This window comes from Homalodisca vitripennis, chromosome 2 (assembly GCF_021130785.1).
Source record: "Homalodisca vitripennis isolate AUS2020 chromosome 2, UT_GWSS_2.1, whole genome shotgun sequence".
Taxonomy (NCBI): Eukaryota; Metazoa; Arthropoda; class Insecta; order Hemiptera; family Cicadellidae; genus Homalodisca; species Homalodisca vitripennis.
This window is the reverse complement of record NC_060208.1, coordinates 64,690,882-64,710,500: the sequence shown is the minus strand read 5'-3', so window position 1 is coordinate 64,710,500 and position 19,619 is coordinate 64,690,882. Positions and strand designations below refer to the sequence as shown.

General features: G+C 32.6%; 1 protein-coding gene across 1 annotated transcript in view; it reads right to left on the bottom strand.

Moving 5' to 3' along the window:
* LOC124354083 (nose resistant to fluoxetine protein 6-like) overlaps positions 1 to 17,360 on the bottom strand; it is a 46,964-nt gene extending 29,604 nt beyond the window's left edge. Inside the window, exons 1-2 of the mRNA XM_046804287.1 lie at positions 17,255 to 17,360; positions 4,478 to 4,693 (exon numbers count right to left, since the gene is read on the bottom strand). Coding sequence (XP_046660243.1) covers positions 4,478 to 4,693; positions 17,255 to 17,306 — 268 coding nt within the window. The 5' untranslated portion in view covers positions 17,307 to 17,360. The remainder of the gene's footprint in view (positions 1 to 4,477; positions 4,694 to 17,254) is intronic.
* Between the last annotated feature and the right edge of the window lie 2,259 nt (positions 17,361 to 19,619).

The following is a 19,619-nucleotide window of genomic DNA, read 5'->3' as shown; positions in this document are numbered from 1 at the left end:
AGAGCATACAGCACCCGGCTTGCTTTTATCGCGTTTCAGCCTACATGGCTTTGCTCTTCGTTTGAATGATTTCCTGAGTACTAGTTCATGATATCGTTTTAAAATTTAGTCAATTAAATAAGGTAATTTAAAATCGAGTTCACTGTGCAGTAAACGTCCCTAAAAAGAAAAATATTTCGTATTAACAGCCCTACTTGATAATACTAACTATTTGACCTCAAACAAGTCCACCATAAATACAAGTAGTATAAAGTTAATAATTAAATATATGTATTCATGTTTAGTTTAATTACACTTAATAAATCTAAGCAAATAAAAACCGTCAATATCCATCGTGTATATCATAGGTTTATGAATTTTAATAAGCTAGTATTTGAATAATAATATTGAATTGCTGTACAGATAGGAAAACTCTAATAAGGCTTTAAATAGTGAATAATTATAACGCAATAGCAAGGAAATACGAGAGTTTTTGTATCCAGCAGTGTAGACAGCTCTGACGTGACGCCTCAGGGTCGGGTCTGTTGTTCATTCCAAGCAATCGTCTTCCGTGTAGCAAAGAATTCACAAAGACGTTCTTTGCTGATCTATATCAGGACTATTCCTGCATCACTTCCGTAACTTATGATTGTCGCACCAAGTGACTCACCACTTAGTAATAACTAGGACTGAAGCCTGATAGTGTTTCAATCAGTATTGTTGTCCACGTTCACCTGTTTACGTAGTGATTCATTCCTTCACACCTGCTGGATATCTAGCCCTAAATGAAAAGTTTCCTGTTTAAAAATATAATTAGCTTTACTACATCAAACTACTGTCCACGAGTCATAAATTTTTTTCAAAATCTAAACCGTGTATGTACTGTAAAACCACGATGTTATTAAATGCCTTCAAAAATAGTCCATTTCACTTAAAACCCTTACTATTTACTACTTTCAGACTCCAACACTCTTTAATTTATTTTTACCACTTTAGCACTGAGGTAGCTCATTCTACTTTTACCTATATTATTTGTAATTTAGTTTAGAATTTATTAAACCTTGAGGTGCCGTAAGGCCAGACCATGGTATAAGTGTTGCTGTTTTATAGAAGTACTAACCACACAGATATGTGTGTGTGTGTGTGTGTGTGTGTGTGTGTGTGTGTGTGTGTGTGTGTGTGTGTGTGTATGTGTTTGAGTTTTGGTTTATATATCTTTGTGAATCCGTACTATAAATAATAGAATTTAATTTCATTACGGACGGTGATCGTTTTTATGACCGTTTTTATTGAATGCCTCAATGATTGGTGACTTACCAACTGAGGGCTCAGACGCGGAACATCCAGCAACTGAAAATATTTTAGATGGAGATGACTCATCAATAATGATATTGCTAATGATGCGTATATGGACCCTTGGCAGCCTTCGGACACAGCAGAACCAGATGAGTTAGAAGCAACATAACTGTTGGTCGTGATCAAACACATTGTGGCACAAAGGTCACCCACCTGCCAGCAGAATAAGAGCCATAGTATAGTGCCAAAACTCCCTGACCTTTTGTGGACTAGCCTTGAACGCGCCTATTGATGAATAATAATGTGAAAAATCTACTACTAGATTTTACTAATGAAAAAATCACTGAAACAGTATCCAAGTATGGTGAGGCTACTTTGAACTGTCAATATACACAATACGTAGACTATGAAAAAATAGACTAAGAAAAATAATGCAAAAATCTTTATATCGTCCATACATTAGACAAAATTATAGTTAAAATGGAGAAAAAATATTGATTTCTATAGCAGGTTCAAAACCAGCGTGGATTTCTTTGGCAAAAATTTGCAAATTGTTCTGTTGAATAGCATACAAGTAGATGAGCACTTATTGTTTGGTACGCTATGATGGATATACGTGATGTCAATACCTTGATGATCCTACGAGCCTCTCAGCCATAACCAGAGCTTTTTATTTCGCATGAAAAGATCCTAATTATAATAAAATTACGCAATAGAGTTTAATTTCCAAACTTATCAGAAAAAATGATGCATCATAAGAAGGTGTATGGGAACATAGGAACTAGAGCGTGAAGAACCTGGACCACAACATTTCAATAAACGACGAAGATGTGATATTTGCACAAGAGAATAAGTATAGAAAATACTATAAAAAAATACATCCGATGTTCAAAATGCTATTCTGGTGTATGCAAAAGCCATAGAAGCAAAGCCCTAGCGAGTGATGCTTGCATTAAAATCAGAGATGAGTAATAATGTTTATTGCAATAAACACAAATTTGTCACAGAACAAAATTAAATTGCCTGCTTAGCTACGTAAAGTACAAATGTTCTTTTTCTTTCTTCAGATGGAAGAGGGACAAATGTTTTACCAAAAAGCGTACGGTTAATATTTTTTCCATTAGTTTGGAATTTGGCGGGACTATATGAGTGTTACTAAAATTACAACAGTAGTTAGGGGTAGAGTGCTCAATTTTACATGAACAGGACTGCGGATTTGCCAAAGTTATTTATTAGAACATAAACACGTACAAAAAAACATAAACGTTATTAGTACTTTTATATTTTTTCACACAAGCGCGAAATCCTAAAACAACGTTTACGTGTTTCATTTAACATGGTGCTATGTTCAGACATTTGGTTTTTGACTTGCAATGTTTTCTAAACGGCACACTAATGAGCGTTGACTAGATGTATCACAATGTGTTTCAACTTCTACTTGCTTGTATCCTTAACCCGTTGACTGCAACAGACGCCTCACGACGCATATTTAAATTGTTACCAGTCGGTCTCAATCAGTATAGTACCACAGTGAATCTGTTAACTACATGTATTATAGCTAGGCAGTTATTGTAGAGTACAGTGGTAGACGCCTTGCGGTACAGAATTAGATTGATATTAGTTTTTTCACTTAAGGATTTAGTCTCAGTAAAGGTGTTAACCTATGTTTTATGGTTGATCGCCTGAAAAAGAGGCCAGACAGTTCTTGAAATATCGCGTCGTGTTTATGTTGGTTTAACACATAAAATTACACTAATGTCCAAATAATATTTTCCCTTAGTATCGATAATAATTAATTAGCTTTAATTAAACACGTTCATATCATTCTAAGAGAGTATGTGAACATTTAACTCTATGAGTGTATCTCGAATACAATAAATACCTTTTGCAAATGCTAAAAACATGTATTACCATGGGTTTACAAAATAATATTTTACAATCAAAAATATTTAATAACGTTTCCGATCAACACGCTTTGGTATTTAATTATTAATTCTTTGCCTGATTTCATGATGTATTAATACTTGATTATATACGATTCCATATTAACTTTACTAATAATCCAGCTGTTAAAATGATACTTTGTTGGATATTGTTAGTGTAGATTCATTTCTACACTAGAAATAATTATTTGTCACATAAAATTTCAACTCAGAAAGCTAAATACTCCTATAAAAATAACAAATAACTTAAGGTTAAAATTAATGAACCATATAACTAGGCTTTCCTGTCTGAATTTTTCGAAAACTGAGTGTTTTAAGCTCAAAAACCTCAAATGTTTAAGTATCCCTAGAGAGTCTATATGAAACCTGACCTTTAAAGGAACTAGGAATGTAGGAGATTATTATTCCACACAAGAAGTTTTTGGTACCGAAAAATAATTGAAAAATTCCTGGAAGATATCAATGTCCAAGACCCAGAGGCTAACGCTACCGAAAATTATGGAGTTTCCTTCAACGGGGAAAACAGATCCTTAATAAAACAGAATAGTACATATCATCATCTACATTAAAACAAAATAATAGTTTGAATAACATTTATGTATATTTTCAGTAAGTATTAAGGCTATAAATATCATGGTGGGTTGTTGATATGTAGTTAATATCGAATGTTTTTTTGAAAGTATTAGTAAGATTTTACAAAATTTTTACTAACAAACCCCTTTTTTATTTTTTTTTTTTTTGTCAGAAAAGTTGGGAAATTTCCGAAATAACATTTTAGAAGCCTATGCGTCCTTGTGGAATTACTAAATGCTTACAATTTTTCCTGCATTCAGGTTATATTATAGGTCTGTGACTAAAATTACATATATATTTTCCAGGATAAGGAAAAAGCCTTTCTTTTAGTTGAATATATGTGACTTTAAAATTAAAATATAAAATGAATAATCGATCACTGTTTTAATTAATTGCCTAACGGAAAGTGATTACCATAGAAGATTTACTATTTCCTGTTGCAATATGAACCATAGAAATTCTAGTCTGGGTATTAAAGTCCATAATATTAGGTGAAGTTTCAACATATTCTATTGCAATGTTTTTCCCAAGAACATGCTAAGACTTTTGACGAAACCCTTAAAAAATATCTATATACATATTATGTTAATCTTTACAAAAATTCCTATCGAAAATGGTAATACACATTTTATTTAATACCCAGTATAGGAAGCTAAGGGCGGTAAATAACCAGTGAAGTAACTTACTCCTTAGGGCCCACAAATCAAAGTTGAGAAAGCTATCAAAAGTGATCCTGCTGTGATTGCGGCAAAGTTCCGTCTCCGAGTCCAGAGGGATGAAGAAACTGCCAGCACGATGCAGGCCTTCCTTCAGGTTGTCCTCGGGCACGGGCAGCAGCACCTCGCGCACCTCCGTCATCCGGGACATGAAGCTGGGAATCATGTCGTCGATGACATCTCCCCCTGGTCACAAATATGTAAATTAGTATTTACTTAGCGTAGAATTTCAGTGGGCTACTAAGTCCCAAATAACTCATGAATTATGAATTGATGCAAATTCATGGAGCCAGCGCCAAATATATGACCGGCTTTATATCAGCCAAGGAAATTTATTGTAATATCTAATTCTACCATGCTATGCATCATTCCTTAACGATGTCCATAATTGCTTACATATTAATTCTCATTGGTCCTTTTGTAAACTGAATTCGTTATTGTGCTTTGAGTAATTCCATTCATGAGTAATACCTTTATATTATTAATTTCACAATCGTCCTCAATCATCAGTGTTTTTATCCTTTGAAGAAGTTTAGTTTGTTTTTATTAGAGCATTTTCTAATAAAAAACTTTATTTTGTGTTCTTTTATTAATTCTTTTGTTTTAGAACACACATAACGCAGTTTGGTTATAAAGCAACAACTCAAAAAATGCTTAATTACTTTAAAAAATATTTAGTCTAAATACATTTATTTCAAGAACATATCATGAGATGTGGAACTCTCTAGCTACTAAGGATTAAATTTTAAAGCTAACATTTTATTTTCAGAAAATCTTTAATGAGTAAAATGTGGTATAAAAATTCTCACTGGTCCCTTTTGTCAACTGAATGCGAGAATGTGCTCTAACTTAAGGTACTTTTTATAGTTCTATTATTTAATGTATTATACTCGTGTACGGATTATTTTATACCAAATAGTTTATTTAATTCCTAAAATCATGACAAATTTCATTATTATAAACATTTTATATGATTTTCTATAAGAAAGATAAGTGTCTGGTGTCTTTATCAGTTAAATGTTTTAGAACAGAAATTAACTTTATTGTTTGCTCCAGGGGTGTCCTTCTAGCTGGCTACCTTCGAGTAGAACCTACACTGATAACTGCTAACCAACATGTTCCTTACATCTAGGCACCCAATCTTCACATGCCATGCAGGACGGCCAACAAATTTCAAATAATGCAAATTCTGGGCTATGCTTACGTAAAAATTTGTTGTTAAACTCCTTGTAGACCATCCTCAACTGAATGTGAAGAGTCAATAACTACCTTAAAAACTATTTCTTAGGTCCAGTATTCATTTACTAAGTTTAAATTTCACAACTTCAGCCAAGACAAGAATATTAAATCAAATAAAACAGTACCTATAAATTGTGAATGTTTCAAACTTTAAACCAGCGTAATTTTTAAAAATTAAACTTTTTCATGTCGGATTTGCGGCATTGTACTCTTCTAATAGATACCTCTAATTTGATGTACTACTCGACCTATAATCTAGTTTTAGATTTTTTTCTGAATCCTTGCGGGCCATCTCCCTGCCATGACAAATTATTCAGTGTATGTTTATACAGTGTACTTGAGAAAGTAACAATAGCAATGAACACACACACACACAAATACATATATATTTACAGGGTGTATATTAATTCCTGATACGCCAGGATATATATTCCAAACGGATTGAAATATTTATGTGCAATCGTCACAATACATATCAAAATACTTTCTTGGACTGATTGGAGGATATATATATATCCTTATGTATGTATATACATACATAATTTAACACACACAACTCAACAACGAGATTTTATCACTTAAAATAAGGATGTGAAGAGACCTCTACTTGCACTTGCTTCCGGAGTGAAAGGATATTCAAAATTTTGAATATTACTTTAACCATCTTAACAATTTTTTTTTCATAGCCACCTTCTTTTTGTATGGTTATAAGACAAATTTTTGTTTAAAAGAACCTTAAAGCCTAAAAAGTGGGAAAATGTTTTTATTACATTTTCGAAAATTATTTCCTAGGCTTTAAAATAATTGCATTTACCAAAAAACATTCTTCTCAGTCGGATTTCAACGGTTGTAATAAACTCATTCAAGACAATTAAAGGTTGAAGGTCAAAGACAGTTTAAGTGTGAATTGAAATGATAGCCTGATTATACAGAAATATAGTTTTCAAAATCACACCGGATGTGTTACGAGAGACCATAATTGCTTGTCAGTTTATACCTCAATTGCGACCAACATGAGGGCGAGGCACCCTGAATATAATACTTGTTGTAAAGAAATTTGCGAATAATTGTAACAAAATACAAGTCCTTTAAATCAGTTGCTTCTTAAGAATTTATTTAGTGATGTTCTAAGATCACATTAAGCACTAAATCTTTTAAATATCAAATTTACAAGCAACGTAGACCATTGTGTAAAACCTACGTTTGCATTTAAGTACTTATGCAGCTTTTAATGTTTTTATACCCGGAAGGATCACAAAACTGTTAGGGACATTTCCTTGCTTACGCAATAGTTTCACAACCTTCTCGGTTTTTCATAACAAGACAACATTATAATTGGATATTGCTATTTACCTATTACTAATTCTAGAGTTCATTACTGTCCCCGCTCAGGGCTTCGTGTAACGATGCAGGATGGGAAAGTGATAATATGTCTAATTTATTATTTTATTAATAATTAAAAATAATAATATACTTCAAAATTGCATTATTAATTAATGTTATTTTATTATTTTGTTTGATTTTTGTTAATTTGTTTTTAATTTTGTGTGTGATCCATAGGAAACTAGTAAAATTGGATATATAAATTCAGTGTGTTCCACAAAGACGATTACTCGTTTAAGCTTTCTTAGCGTGCTCATTTACTGGTTCATAATATTAAAATTGCAATAGCTTTCCAATTAGAATATCAAAAACAAGAAATCTCACGTTAGTAGCAGTAGAATGGTTGTAGAAAGAAATATATTTATAATACTGTGCGTAAATAATTGTTTTATTACATTCACAAAATAAACTTTCATTGCTACAAATGTAATTTGAGGAAAACGTTTTGTTTGATTAAATTCCAATAAAAAGTTGATTGGAAAACAAATTTATGCTAACTGAAACCCAACCGCAGCAACACAGTACTAACAACAATAATGACTAGTATGCTCTTAAATAAGGTTATGTGGTGTCCACACATAACGCTTAGAATCCGCTTCTGGAACATCAAAGTTTAAAGGTTTACGTGCTATTCGTGATATTCTAGACGAAAAGTCTGTAAGAAACTATGTGATAGATGTTGTATATATGTATGTACAAAACATATACCGGTACCTATTCACATCCGTACAGCAATAGCCAATTTACACTTTTAACAACTCAGTTTACTTAACCGTTAATTTGATACAGGAGTACCCACTGAAAATGGAATGAGTAGTTCATTATTGAGTATTAATTTTATTGAGTATCGAGATCGTAGGGCAGTAAAAGGGTTGAAAATACCTAAATTATGAGAAATACTTTCACAATCTTAGGTTTTCAGCACGACACGCTTAATAACACAATCATTGCAAAAAGTAATAGTTATATCAGTTCAGCCAACATCACAAAGAGGCTGAAAATGCCCACTTTAAATGCATTTTTTTGTTGACCGATGACATAAATATTTTAACTATTTCTTTAAGAGTTCTAGTATTTCTGGAAGTGAGAAAAGAGAATCCATTTCTATCATTCTTGACATATTCAGATATGAAACCAAATTTAGGAATTCCTTGTATGGTCCATCCAAAGATGTTGGGCATCTTTCTTTAACTTTTTTTAAATAAATGAAAAATTACTTATAACAATATGAAAATTCTTATGGTATATCCTATCCATTGAAATCTCAAGTTCTAACTGTATCAAATATATTTTTATATAAACTTAGTAATGATCTAATATCATATGAAATGTTTTACAACAAAGCTCCGTATCAACATAGTCATATTTTACAATATAATTCATACAAAACTTATTCTTTGAAAGAGTCATTGAGTTCAATTTATCAGTATTCATCGATAACTTAGAATGCTAGTCGAAAACCAATACCCAAATCCTGCTGAAAATTGAAACAATATCCAAGAATACTGCTATATCAAATATATTTTAATAGCATCATTATGTAGTCTCATTATTCGTTGTCGTAATTGTCAAAAACTTTACATTTTTAACCCGTTCCAGGTTGAATCCATATATTGTTTTTGTGCCAAATATGAAATAACGTAGAAATAACGGCGGGCATGATCTGTAAAACACGTTCTACTCACTTTCACTGACATTGAATGGTCAAGCGGTCATGGTCATATGCGAATCTACTAATCGTACTGATAACAATTTATGTACTTGTTGTTTAGACTAAATAGTCTAAACTACAAAAATATACAACAAAACATACAAATTCTACAAATATTTCTTTTTATATGTTTACAAATACATATTTGTAAATACTATCATGTTTATTTACGTTATATATTTCTTATTTATCCATTTGCTTCATCATAAAATTAAATAATATGTTCTTTTAAATGGTAATTTTTTAATTCATTGAGTTATCACAATTTTATATTTACTGTTCAAACAGCTTTTTTCATGTTGTTTCTTGCAAATATTTTAGTAAGTATGTTTACAATATTTTTTAAGATGGAGATACTATATATATTCTTTTTTATCAACTATAAGTTTTCGAAGTGATTAAATATTTTGTGTATTCTTAACTGTATTAAGTTATTAAAGACATGTGTGGATTGATTATAAACACTTTTTAGGTCGATAATTAATTATAATGCCTGAAGCAACAAGATTTTTAATAATGAAAAACATATTGAAGATGCTCTAAAAACTGTCCCTAATAAATGTTTTTCAAAAGGTAAATTTGATATGTGTAAGTGTAGTTAAACATTTCCACTAAAAGTGTGAGATGTTTAACATAAATATTTAAGGATCCAAATTGCAACTATAAGGAACTCTGCACTTTTTAATATATTTCAACTATTATTTTAACTCTAACCAAATAGGTGTTCTTTTAAGAACGTACAAACAACGCTTAATGTTTGAAAACCTCACATTATTGCCATACGGCAGGAAAAGTAGCGACATAATGGGATCCGTTATCTTTTCAACATTCTCTTGCCTTCCGGATACTGATCGATTAGACAAGGTGAACTACCTGAGTACGACAGAACCGGGCGACCCTTTGATAACAGATTCAACACGTTACCCATTAAGCTGGTTAGCCTAACTGATATTACAGGGAATGGACACAGGGACAAAAATGATGTAAGTGGCAAACAAGTCGCATTATTTTTAGACTTAGTTTCTCCATATTATCAGCCTATTCTTCCCTAGAGAGCATCCATTGCCTACATTTTCCTCAGTTTAGTAATGTTTTCAGTTAAGTTATAGTAAATGTCTCCGTTTGCGTTGTTTTCAATACAAATAAACACAGGACATAGCATAGTTTGATATTATAACTTGGGTGGGAAACAACCTAGCATGGAGCTGTAACGTCAATATATCTTTTAAAATGGGTTCACCTTCTGGAAATTGCATTCCATATACTCAAGTGTTAACTATGTATAACACTTGAGTGCCGATGGCCGAGCGGTCTAAGTCGTTGGACTTTGGGTCTGAGTTAGAGATAGCGCAGGTTCAAATCCTGTATGTGACCGTTGCACTTTTTATCAGTACAATCAACCTCGTACTGTATCGACTCTCCCCTTTATTCTGTTTGATAAGATCCTCGCACAGGCCAGTGGCCCATGAGGACGGACAGAATAAAGCTTAAAAGGGGATCGGCCTCTCCTTTTAAAAAAAAAAACTTTTTAATTTTGTTGTTCACGATTCATAAAATCGTGTACTATTAAAAAGGCCAACTAAGGATTTATTTCATGAAAAATTAACTCCAAACCATTCGATAATGTGTGTGCAATGGGTGATCTTGAATGTTTAGCTGTTTTATCGATCAGTAAACTTTGGTCCCACCTCTTCATGTTATAAACTTGTCATAATAGGCTGATCAGCCACGACGAATGAAACTTCAGGGAGGCCGCGAGCAAAAATATGACAATATGCACTCGTATCACGTTTCGATCATCGGGAACATCCCAATGGTTTACAGCTCTTGAATTGCAAAGTCGGCAACAGCCTTCTATATTAACATAGAACATCCACACCCAATGTCCGCCAGATTGACCTATGTCCATCCATATTAATATATTTGGTGATATATCATGTATAAAAGTCATAAAATATGTAGTAAATGTGAATTTAAGTATAATAAAACTTGTAATTAACTTAAAGGAATTAAAGGACCAAACCATATAAAATAATGTTGAAGGAATTTTTTTCCTTTTATATTTTATGTTTCGTGTAAATGAGTCTGGTAGCCAGCTGAAAGGACGCGCTCAAGAGTTACGTCATTTTATTTAAAATAACCTCCTTAGCCGGTTATCTTTAATACACTCACCGACCTTGTAGCCTGTCTTTCGTCTTGAGTTTTTTTTTAGTTTTACAACCGATTTAAGAAATAAAATAATACTAAACTATGTGTGAACAGTCTCTTCTAACAAATTTCAAGTTGTTTCTGAACTTTTTTTTCATAGTAATTGTTTTGGTTTTCATTGCACTATTATTTTCAGAATAATAATAAGGTATTAAACGGTTTGTCACATGATTGACTTTTCATTCAAAATTGTTTTGAGTCGACCGTATCACCTTGAGCTTTATGACACCCAAACGCGTTAGATAAATTACACATGCATAAAGATAAGTATTTATTGTAAGTTTTTGGTACGATGAAAAATGAAGAGTATAATCCAGGCTTGAATACATAGTGCTTAGAATATAAATACACATAGCTATTGACTGAGCTCTAGCGAAAGTTTTTCTCTATAGGGGCTGGTCAAACTTCATGTATGTCTGTCCGCGCAATACCTCGAATTCGAACTGATCTGTATACTTTATATTTTACATGCAGCTTCATTTCTATATAGAAAACAATAATTTCGATATAATGGTGTATGTCATTGGATTTGGCTCAGTATCAGCAAATATTTTTCATTTGTCTTATGGGTGAGCATGATGGCAACGAGAAAATATTAGAATAACAGACTGAGTATATTCATATTATATTTGAACAGTAGAGGTGAAGACTATCTGATCTGATCATAAATGGAATTTGAACCCGTGGTAGCTCAGACTTGGTTCGAAATGCTTAGGGCGGGCGGTAAGTAGTGAGATTTCTTTCCAGCCATGTATTTGCAAAATTCTAAAGGCATACTGAGTTTTACAACTTAAAATTTAGCATAAAAACTATTACGAGTATTTATAGAATAATACTAAATAATTAAAAAATAATGAAATATAGAATAAGAAAAAATAATAAAGAAATCCTCATGAACAATGAAGAGGTCCCTACTGAAAATTCCTGTCTTCTTTTTTCTCAATTTATTCAAAAATTAAACTGTAGTCAAATCTAATTTTTCATACTGGCTGAAATATTTCTAAAATTTTTGTATTTGCATATATACACCATATGTTATTTTAGTATTAAATGTAACAAACGATATGTAAATATTTATTTGTGGAGTTGCCTGAAGATGAAACCTTTGGTTTCGAAAGGCTTCGTTCAAAACAAAATAAACAATTTGGGAAAGTAGTGTTTTTATTAACATTTAGCAATATTTAAATACTAAATGAGTTTTATCCATAGTTGTAAGTGCCCTAACAAAACTAGGTGTAAGACTAAATCTCAAATTTTCTTAAAATATTCATTTATAGTTATATTGCCAAATATTAATTCAATAAGGTAGCCTTTACTTTATTAAAATAAAGACATATATATCCGTCTGGTGAATATTTATGGATGAATATTTATCAAGCGGTAAACGTGTAACCTTCCGTGACAGCTCAATGCCAAAAGCACTTTCCCCAGTTTATTAGAAAACGTAGTTCCTGTCCAGCCCACATGTTCACACGGTAACATGAAAATGGGATCTATTTGATCGCTATTGCACTATTTTGTATGTACTGCAAATATTTCAAATTTTATCTTCAATCGATTTTAATAAGGCATTATTGTAAATTATCTAAATTTCCAACTTTCAATGCCTGTAATTTCACATAGTGGTCAAACTATTCTTTGCTGCTTTTTTGTATTGAGGAATGTTATTTTAATGGACAATTATTTTAACGTACAAAAGTGATCGCAAAAACCAAAAAAATTGCACCACCTTTAAAAGAGTATTATTAACGAAAATGCATATACAAAAAACTCTTTACCGTATTGTTCGAAATAACCAATTAAGGAGTGTATGTTAGAAGGGATCACGGTAACAATTAAACGTAACATCATGTGTGCAGTTGTGCGCTCACAAAACACACACACACACACACACACACACACACACACACACACACACACACACACACAAACAAACACACGACATTATAATAGTCCTTAAAAAATTGTTTGTCTGAAACCAGTTTCCTCACTAGATAATAACAAGTAGTTGCAAAGGTATTGGAACGCTACAGCCATTAATGTAATAGGTCGTCTCGCAGAAGCTCTGATTGAACGCGTTACCCAATACACCTATTAAACAAAATTAGCTTCTAAGTTTTTTGGACCGGATAGCTGAAATATCTAATTTCAATTTAATCTAAATACGCTACAATTCTATTTTTTTATTTTAGCTTGACCCCACAGTTCGTTTTTAGAGTTTAATGTTCTCGCTTTACTTATTATGGTTATGTTGAACTTTTACTGTACTGGTTTATAATGTTTAAACTAGTAGTCGTAAAGTGTTTTAAACTTCCTTCTCAAGTTAAAGTACATTTTTCAAATATATACTTATAAAAAATATTAATTTATATATTATATACAACTTAATACAAACAGAGACAAAAGTGCATAACATTAAGTACATTGAATGGATCAATACCAAGTGGTATACGATTGAAAAATCGGAAAATCTAATAAGCTTAGACTATATTAACGCACAAGTTAGACGAACGCGTTGTGGGTTTTGTTTGACAGCAAGTTATATTTTTGGAATGTGAACGATAAAGGTCATGGCGACGGTACTAGACTTCCCACGATTCAAACTTGTTTCTTGACCACCGGCACAAACATTCTGGCGCGGCAAAACAGGTTTGTTTTTTCAAGAGGATCTCTGTGCAGTTCAGGCTAAGACTTATCATGGATGGATAATGGCTTTGTTAGTTCTATAGTGTATTTGGCCATTAACATGTCTCTAAGGCACTGGACATATCTTAGACTGGAAGTTACTTACAACGACTGATAGTTGAAACCTTTTGACCAAAGCAGAATTCCGAGACCTTTATATGTATATATTTTCTTGATAAAGACATTATGGCAGGCAAACTCAGCTGTATGGTAAGAAATGTAATTGATTCGAACCATAAATCCACGCTTATACGCACGCAAAGTCTGATATTACAACAAGTAAACATTTGATTTTACTTTTGAAGTTACTAACCATGGACACTGAAATAATCAGTGCGAGGTATGTCTACTTCTGTCTCAAAACTTTCATAGTATTCCGTAATATTACATCATAAGCTCTTTTAATAAGAACGTTACGCCCTTTTGAATAGAATTCTCTCAATAGTTTGAAAGAATCTTGTGCGAAGCTGTGGATAATTGCTAAGTATGTTAAAAATAAGAAAGTGAGTTTGTTGTTTGTTACGCTTTTACGCGTAAACTATTCAACCGATTGTACTGAAATTTTAAATTCACATTCTCACCGTCCCTGGTAAGGGTAAAGACTTTATTTCTAAAGTCCCTTCTGGCTAGGCTCCTCAGGTCTCTAAAATAGCGAAGATCCCATCTTGGTCTCTAAAGTTGCATTAGAGCATAAAATACTTATCAATTGAAATAACCTGTTAAATGTAATCAACTTTTATGTACACATTTTCTGATAGCACAACCATATGTTTAATGCATTAAATTTGCAATTATATGTTTAACGCTATTTTCAATTTGTTTACATTTATAGTGTGAGAGCATTTCAACCTTTTCTGCAACCGTAGGAGCACAGTGTGAGAAAATCTCCAGATATGAAAATTAAATGTTTTAGTAAAAAGTACATGATATTAAGCATACAGTGCTTGGTCAGTTCCGTATTGTAGATATTACAGGAAAAGTTATTACCTAACTTTTACTATAAATGTAAAGAGAGTCAATAAACCCAGTTAATTGTCTTTTGTCAAAATTAGGCTTCTCAGAACTGTATATGTATACATATTTTCTTGATAGAAAAACTAGGCAACTTCGTCTATAAAAAAATACTGAGACCAGAGTAGATTACAATGACCAGAAATATAAACTTTATCGCGACTACAAGGTAAACTCAAAACTGGCTTCAAATATAAAAGCCACTCGAACCAAAAGTGCCCATACACGTGCAATGCCTAAACAATTGCGTACGGTGCCAATGGCAACTCTAAATATATTTTCATTATTGGGACACATATCTTAGATATCTTAGGTCAGAAGTAAATTGCATGGGCCGAAGTTCATAACTTTGTATCAAAGTTTTTTTTCTGTTGGTATCTGCATTGTGGGTAACAAGACCGACTGAACTATTTCTGTGGAAATATGTTAGACTGAAAGTTAATTTATCAATGTACAAAGGCTATAAATAGACTTTTTGTCCGAAGTTTCAGAGATCTTTATTTGTAACAGTGTGGTCGGAAATGTCATAAGAACCAATAAACATTATATTAACTATTGAATCTCTTAACCATGGACACTGAAATGTGTAAAAGTATCAGGTAAGTGCCTCTTCTGCTAGAAAAACATGATAGCACTTCATCATATTCCATCATAAATGCTTTGGCTAAGTAGACTGCTCTTTGGATTTGGAAAAATGCATGCGAAGGCACGGATGACTGCTAGTACAGAATAAATTTAATAACAGGTTTATATATATATATAATCTCTTAGATCAGTTTCAAAAGAAAACTACAATTGTTTAATGTACAATATTTCGTTGTATTACAACTTTGTCAAGTACACTTAAAAAAACATACACAGAATAATATAAAATAAACAAACAAAAGAAGAAACACCTGATAATAAACTTTCTAAATGTAGGAAATACAATTTTGACATGTAACTAGGGAACTATAATATATGTTCTACAAGCCGAGATCAATGTTACAAAAAGCTTACTAAAACACAATAAATTACTTCCACTATTACTAATTATAGTATTAACTCCTCGTTTGATCTGTCACAAGGTGGAAAAATACAGGATATTGTGTAATCTCAAACACATCAGCAGGATTGCTGCCATTTTCTCCTTCGTCTCCTCCACTATTATTGCGTATAACTGACTTCATAGCGTTCTATACTCAACTACTCGTACATACTTAAAAGAGGTAGGCAGTACCAGATAGTTTATATTGCATAATTTGAATATTTTAAACATTCATGATGCTATTAGTAATACTGTTGATAGCTCCATTAATTAGATTTGCAATAAAAAGTATGACAGGTTTAGCAAAAAGACAATTAATTATCTCTATTTTATGCACTCGTCAACATCAAGTATGTGTAAGGCTGCTGCTATATATACATATATATGTGTGTGTGTGTGTGTGTGTGTGTGTGTGTGTGTGTGTGTGTGTGTGTGTGTGTGTGTGTGTGTGTGTGTGTGTGTGTGTGTGTGTGTGTGTGTGTGTGTGTGTGTGTGTGTGTGTGTGTGTGTGTGTGTGTGTGTGTGTGTGTGTGTGTGTGTGTGTGTGTGTGTGTGTGTGTGTGTGTGTGTGTGTGTGTGTGTGTGTGTGTGTGTGTGTGTGTTATAACTTCAATAAATATTCTATCACAAAAGATTTAACCGCCGAGACTCGAATTTCTTCCGCTTCCTCTAGGTAAGCGTGCTACCACTACACCACACAGATGTTACTTTTTATGATTCAAACATGTATATACTGAAAACACTCACTGTTTCAGGCAATAGGACTATCAGTTAATAAAAAGAGTGTAACAATTTTAGCGAATACTCTCTCTAACCATATAATCGTCAATTAGGAATGTTATAAGATAATTTTGTATGTGTCTTGCAATATGTGGTTTACATTAGATCTGCAGTTCATTGTCCAAAATAGTTAACTATAGGAGTGTAAATATTATAAATACTCTACTAAAATAAATATTATATTATTTAAACAAATTATTGGTTGGATTGTCTCTCCTTTTATAACAAGTTGCTCAGTCTTAAGTAGATGTCTTAAATCTCACAGTTTGTTTGGAAAAACATTACAATTAAAAATATTCAGAAAATATAAACAATCCTTGTCCAAATAAATTCAAAAGCATATTGTATTAAGTTTGTTATAATAACTGACTTTTTTGGTTCATATTAAAAGATAAAATTATTATTCAGTTTGCAAATATACATTACAAAATATAAATTATGTACCTTTCAATTATGTTCAATTACTTACAATATTTATCGCATAGTTATTATCTACAACTGTGTAGCGTCGTTTTTGTCATCAACATTAATTTATGAAAAGTAAATTTCTGAAATTACAGCACAATATTGAAATCAATACAGTATCCTCATTTTTGTAAATGAACAATTTGAATTAATAATCAATTCTATATGTATCGTGTGTGAACATAATTTAATACACATTTTACCATAATTGTTACATCACAATGTGTGACCGGCCTACCTGCAGTGTCCCATAGCAGATACAGAACCGCAAGTCTCGCCAACACAGCCATGACTGAACACAGCGGGGCAACTTGCTACTCGTGAGTCCGTGCCCTTGACTGGATGCCAGCAACACGCAAGTGCAGGGTTTAGGAGGTAAACAATCGTAGATCCAAAAACTATGTAAAATAGTACTTTTTTGTGACGTTACTCAGCGTTCCTCCATTCATCGTGCAAACAGACGATTTTACTATTCATATAATTTTATTTATATTGATATATTACTAAATTTAATACACATTTTACCATAATTGTTACATCACAATATGTGACCGGCCTACCTGCAGTGTCCCATAGCAGATACAGAACCGCAAACCAAGAATTGAATATATATTTTTGTGTTCCAGGATTGTTTCTAAACTGTTCATTGCTAAGGGTGCCGAAGTGGACAGGAGGTATAATGTCAATCCAATTGCTTAACAATTTCTTCAAAAGACTTGTATTGGTTTTTTTTTTTTTTTTTTTTTTGTTCAGCATTTGTTGTATTGTTTTATTAAACTTGTTCTTTATCCTCGTGGCTGGCGTTTTATATTAGCAGTAACTAAATTCGACACTAAAACAAAGTACATTTTCTAAATTAGTGACAAACTCGATACTCTATACTCTATATTTAAATATCATGTACTTCTCCGTTTCAGTACTAATGACTAATAAGATTTATCCTATTGATAAAGTCTGATAAGTTTTTTCATTATTACAAACCCAGAAAGTCTTTCTTAGTAATGTGGTTGTGTGTCCGAAATTGATATAACTTCTAGAGAATCCGTCTAAACCTATGGAAAACGCTGGATAGAAAGATCATATGAACTTTGTAGATATTTGTAATAGAATAATATTAAGTCAAGGAGAAACCCTAATGACATTGGGGTAAAAAGATGAAAAGGCAGAAAAATTTTAATAAGCCAGCAAAAAGTTACATTCAGTGGATAGAGTCTTCCATTATATTCTGTCGGATTCTTAAAAGTAGTAATAATAAAATGCCTTTATTGTCCAAGCGTATTCTCAGTTCTATATTGTTTTTCAGATTGAAATTGGGCATAACGGAACCAGAATACTTAATATTATATAACTCCACTGGATGACAAAAGTGATAAATATTATATGGTACAATAACATCAAATCTTAAACTAAAATGAATTCATGGAAAGTAAATGGTAATCGGTTGTAACCGTTGTCTGGTTACTTTAGGCAATGCAATCACTATGCTCCTTTTTCAGTGTTCAGGGAATGTACCATTCCTTTTAATAGTCATTTATCAGGTAAGTAATGCTCCAAGGTTTCAAGGAATTTACCATTCATTAAAGATTAATTTATCAGGTGAATTCTGCTTCAAGTGCATAAGGACTGACGGCCTTCACCTGTATAGGGATCTCGTCGTTACCAACTGCTCTATATTTTATTTTATTTATGGCTGATTATACATCAACTTCTGCTGCTTTGATAAAAGTTAATTTTTTTACTGTGGCCGAGTTTTTTGTCACTCTTTTCGGTTCTTTGATGAATTAGATTATCGAAGTTGGTATTTCCAATCATCATGACCGATTTCACTTTAATAGCTAAATCCACAAATAGACAGTGAAACAGAGTCTAAAGACAGGTATATTTACATTACAGATGATCTGTATACACAAAAAACTACTAGTCCTTTCACAATTATTATTACACACAGGTTTTAAATACAGGTGCCACAGACTCTGAGACAACATATTGCTCAAATAAAATGGCGTCTCTGACATAAGTGGCGGCGCCACCTGGCTGTATTGCGGTCACTACGCAGCATTGCGTACCCTGGCATTTGATAATTCTCAGAGGACGTATCACATGATTCCAGTGTTCGTTAACACAAAAAACGTTCGGACAAACAATTCGCGCACAACTGATCTCTTTTCACAAATACCTGTGTTGTACAACTGTGTTACCCCGAGGTGAGGAATTCCAACCCTCCCCTCTCGCGGCTAGTCTCCTGAGACATGAGAACGCTCCTCGCTGCCAACAAGACACTCGACCCGATACGATAACAAGGCAAAGATCAAGGATAGACTCCTCTCGAAAGTTCCGCGAGACATCACTACGCATGACGTCACGAACAGTGTGTCCAAGCGACATGTACCTTCACGGTTGAAGTGGGTACCATCTCTAGAGAGTTCGCTTCTGGTAACTAGGCAATCCGCCTTATTTTCAGTAACCTTAAAATGTAATAAATAAATGTTCACACAATAACCTGAGAATTGTAAAAACAAAAAATAGATAATAAAATTTGAACAGATATAAAGTTTATATAAAACTTGAGAAAACGTAACGTAGTAACATAAGGCTGATAAGGA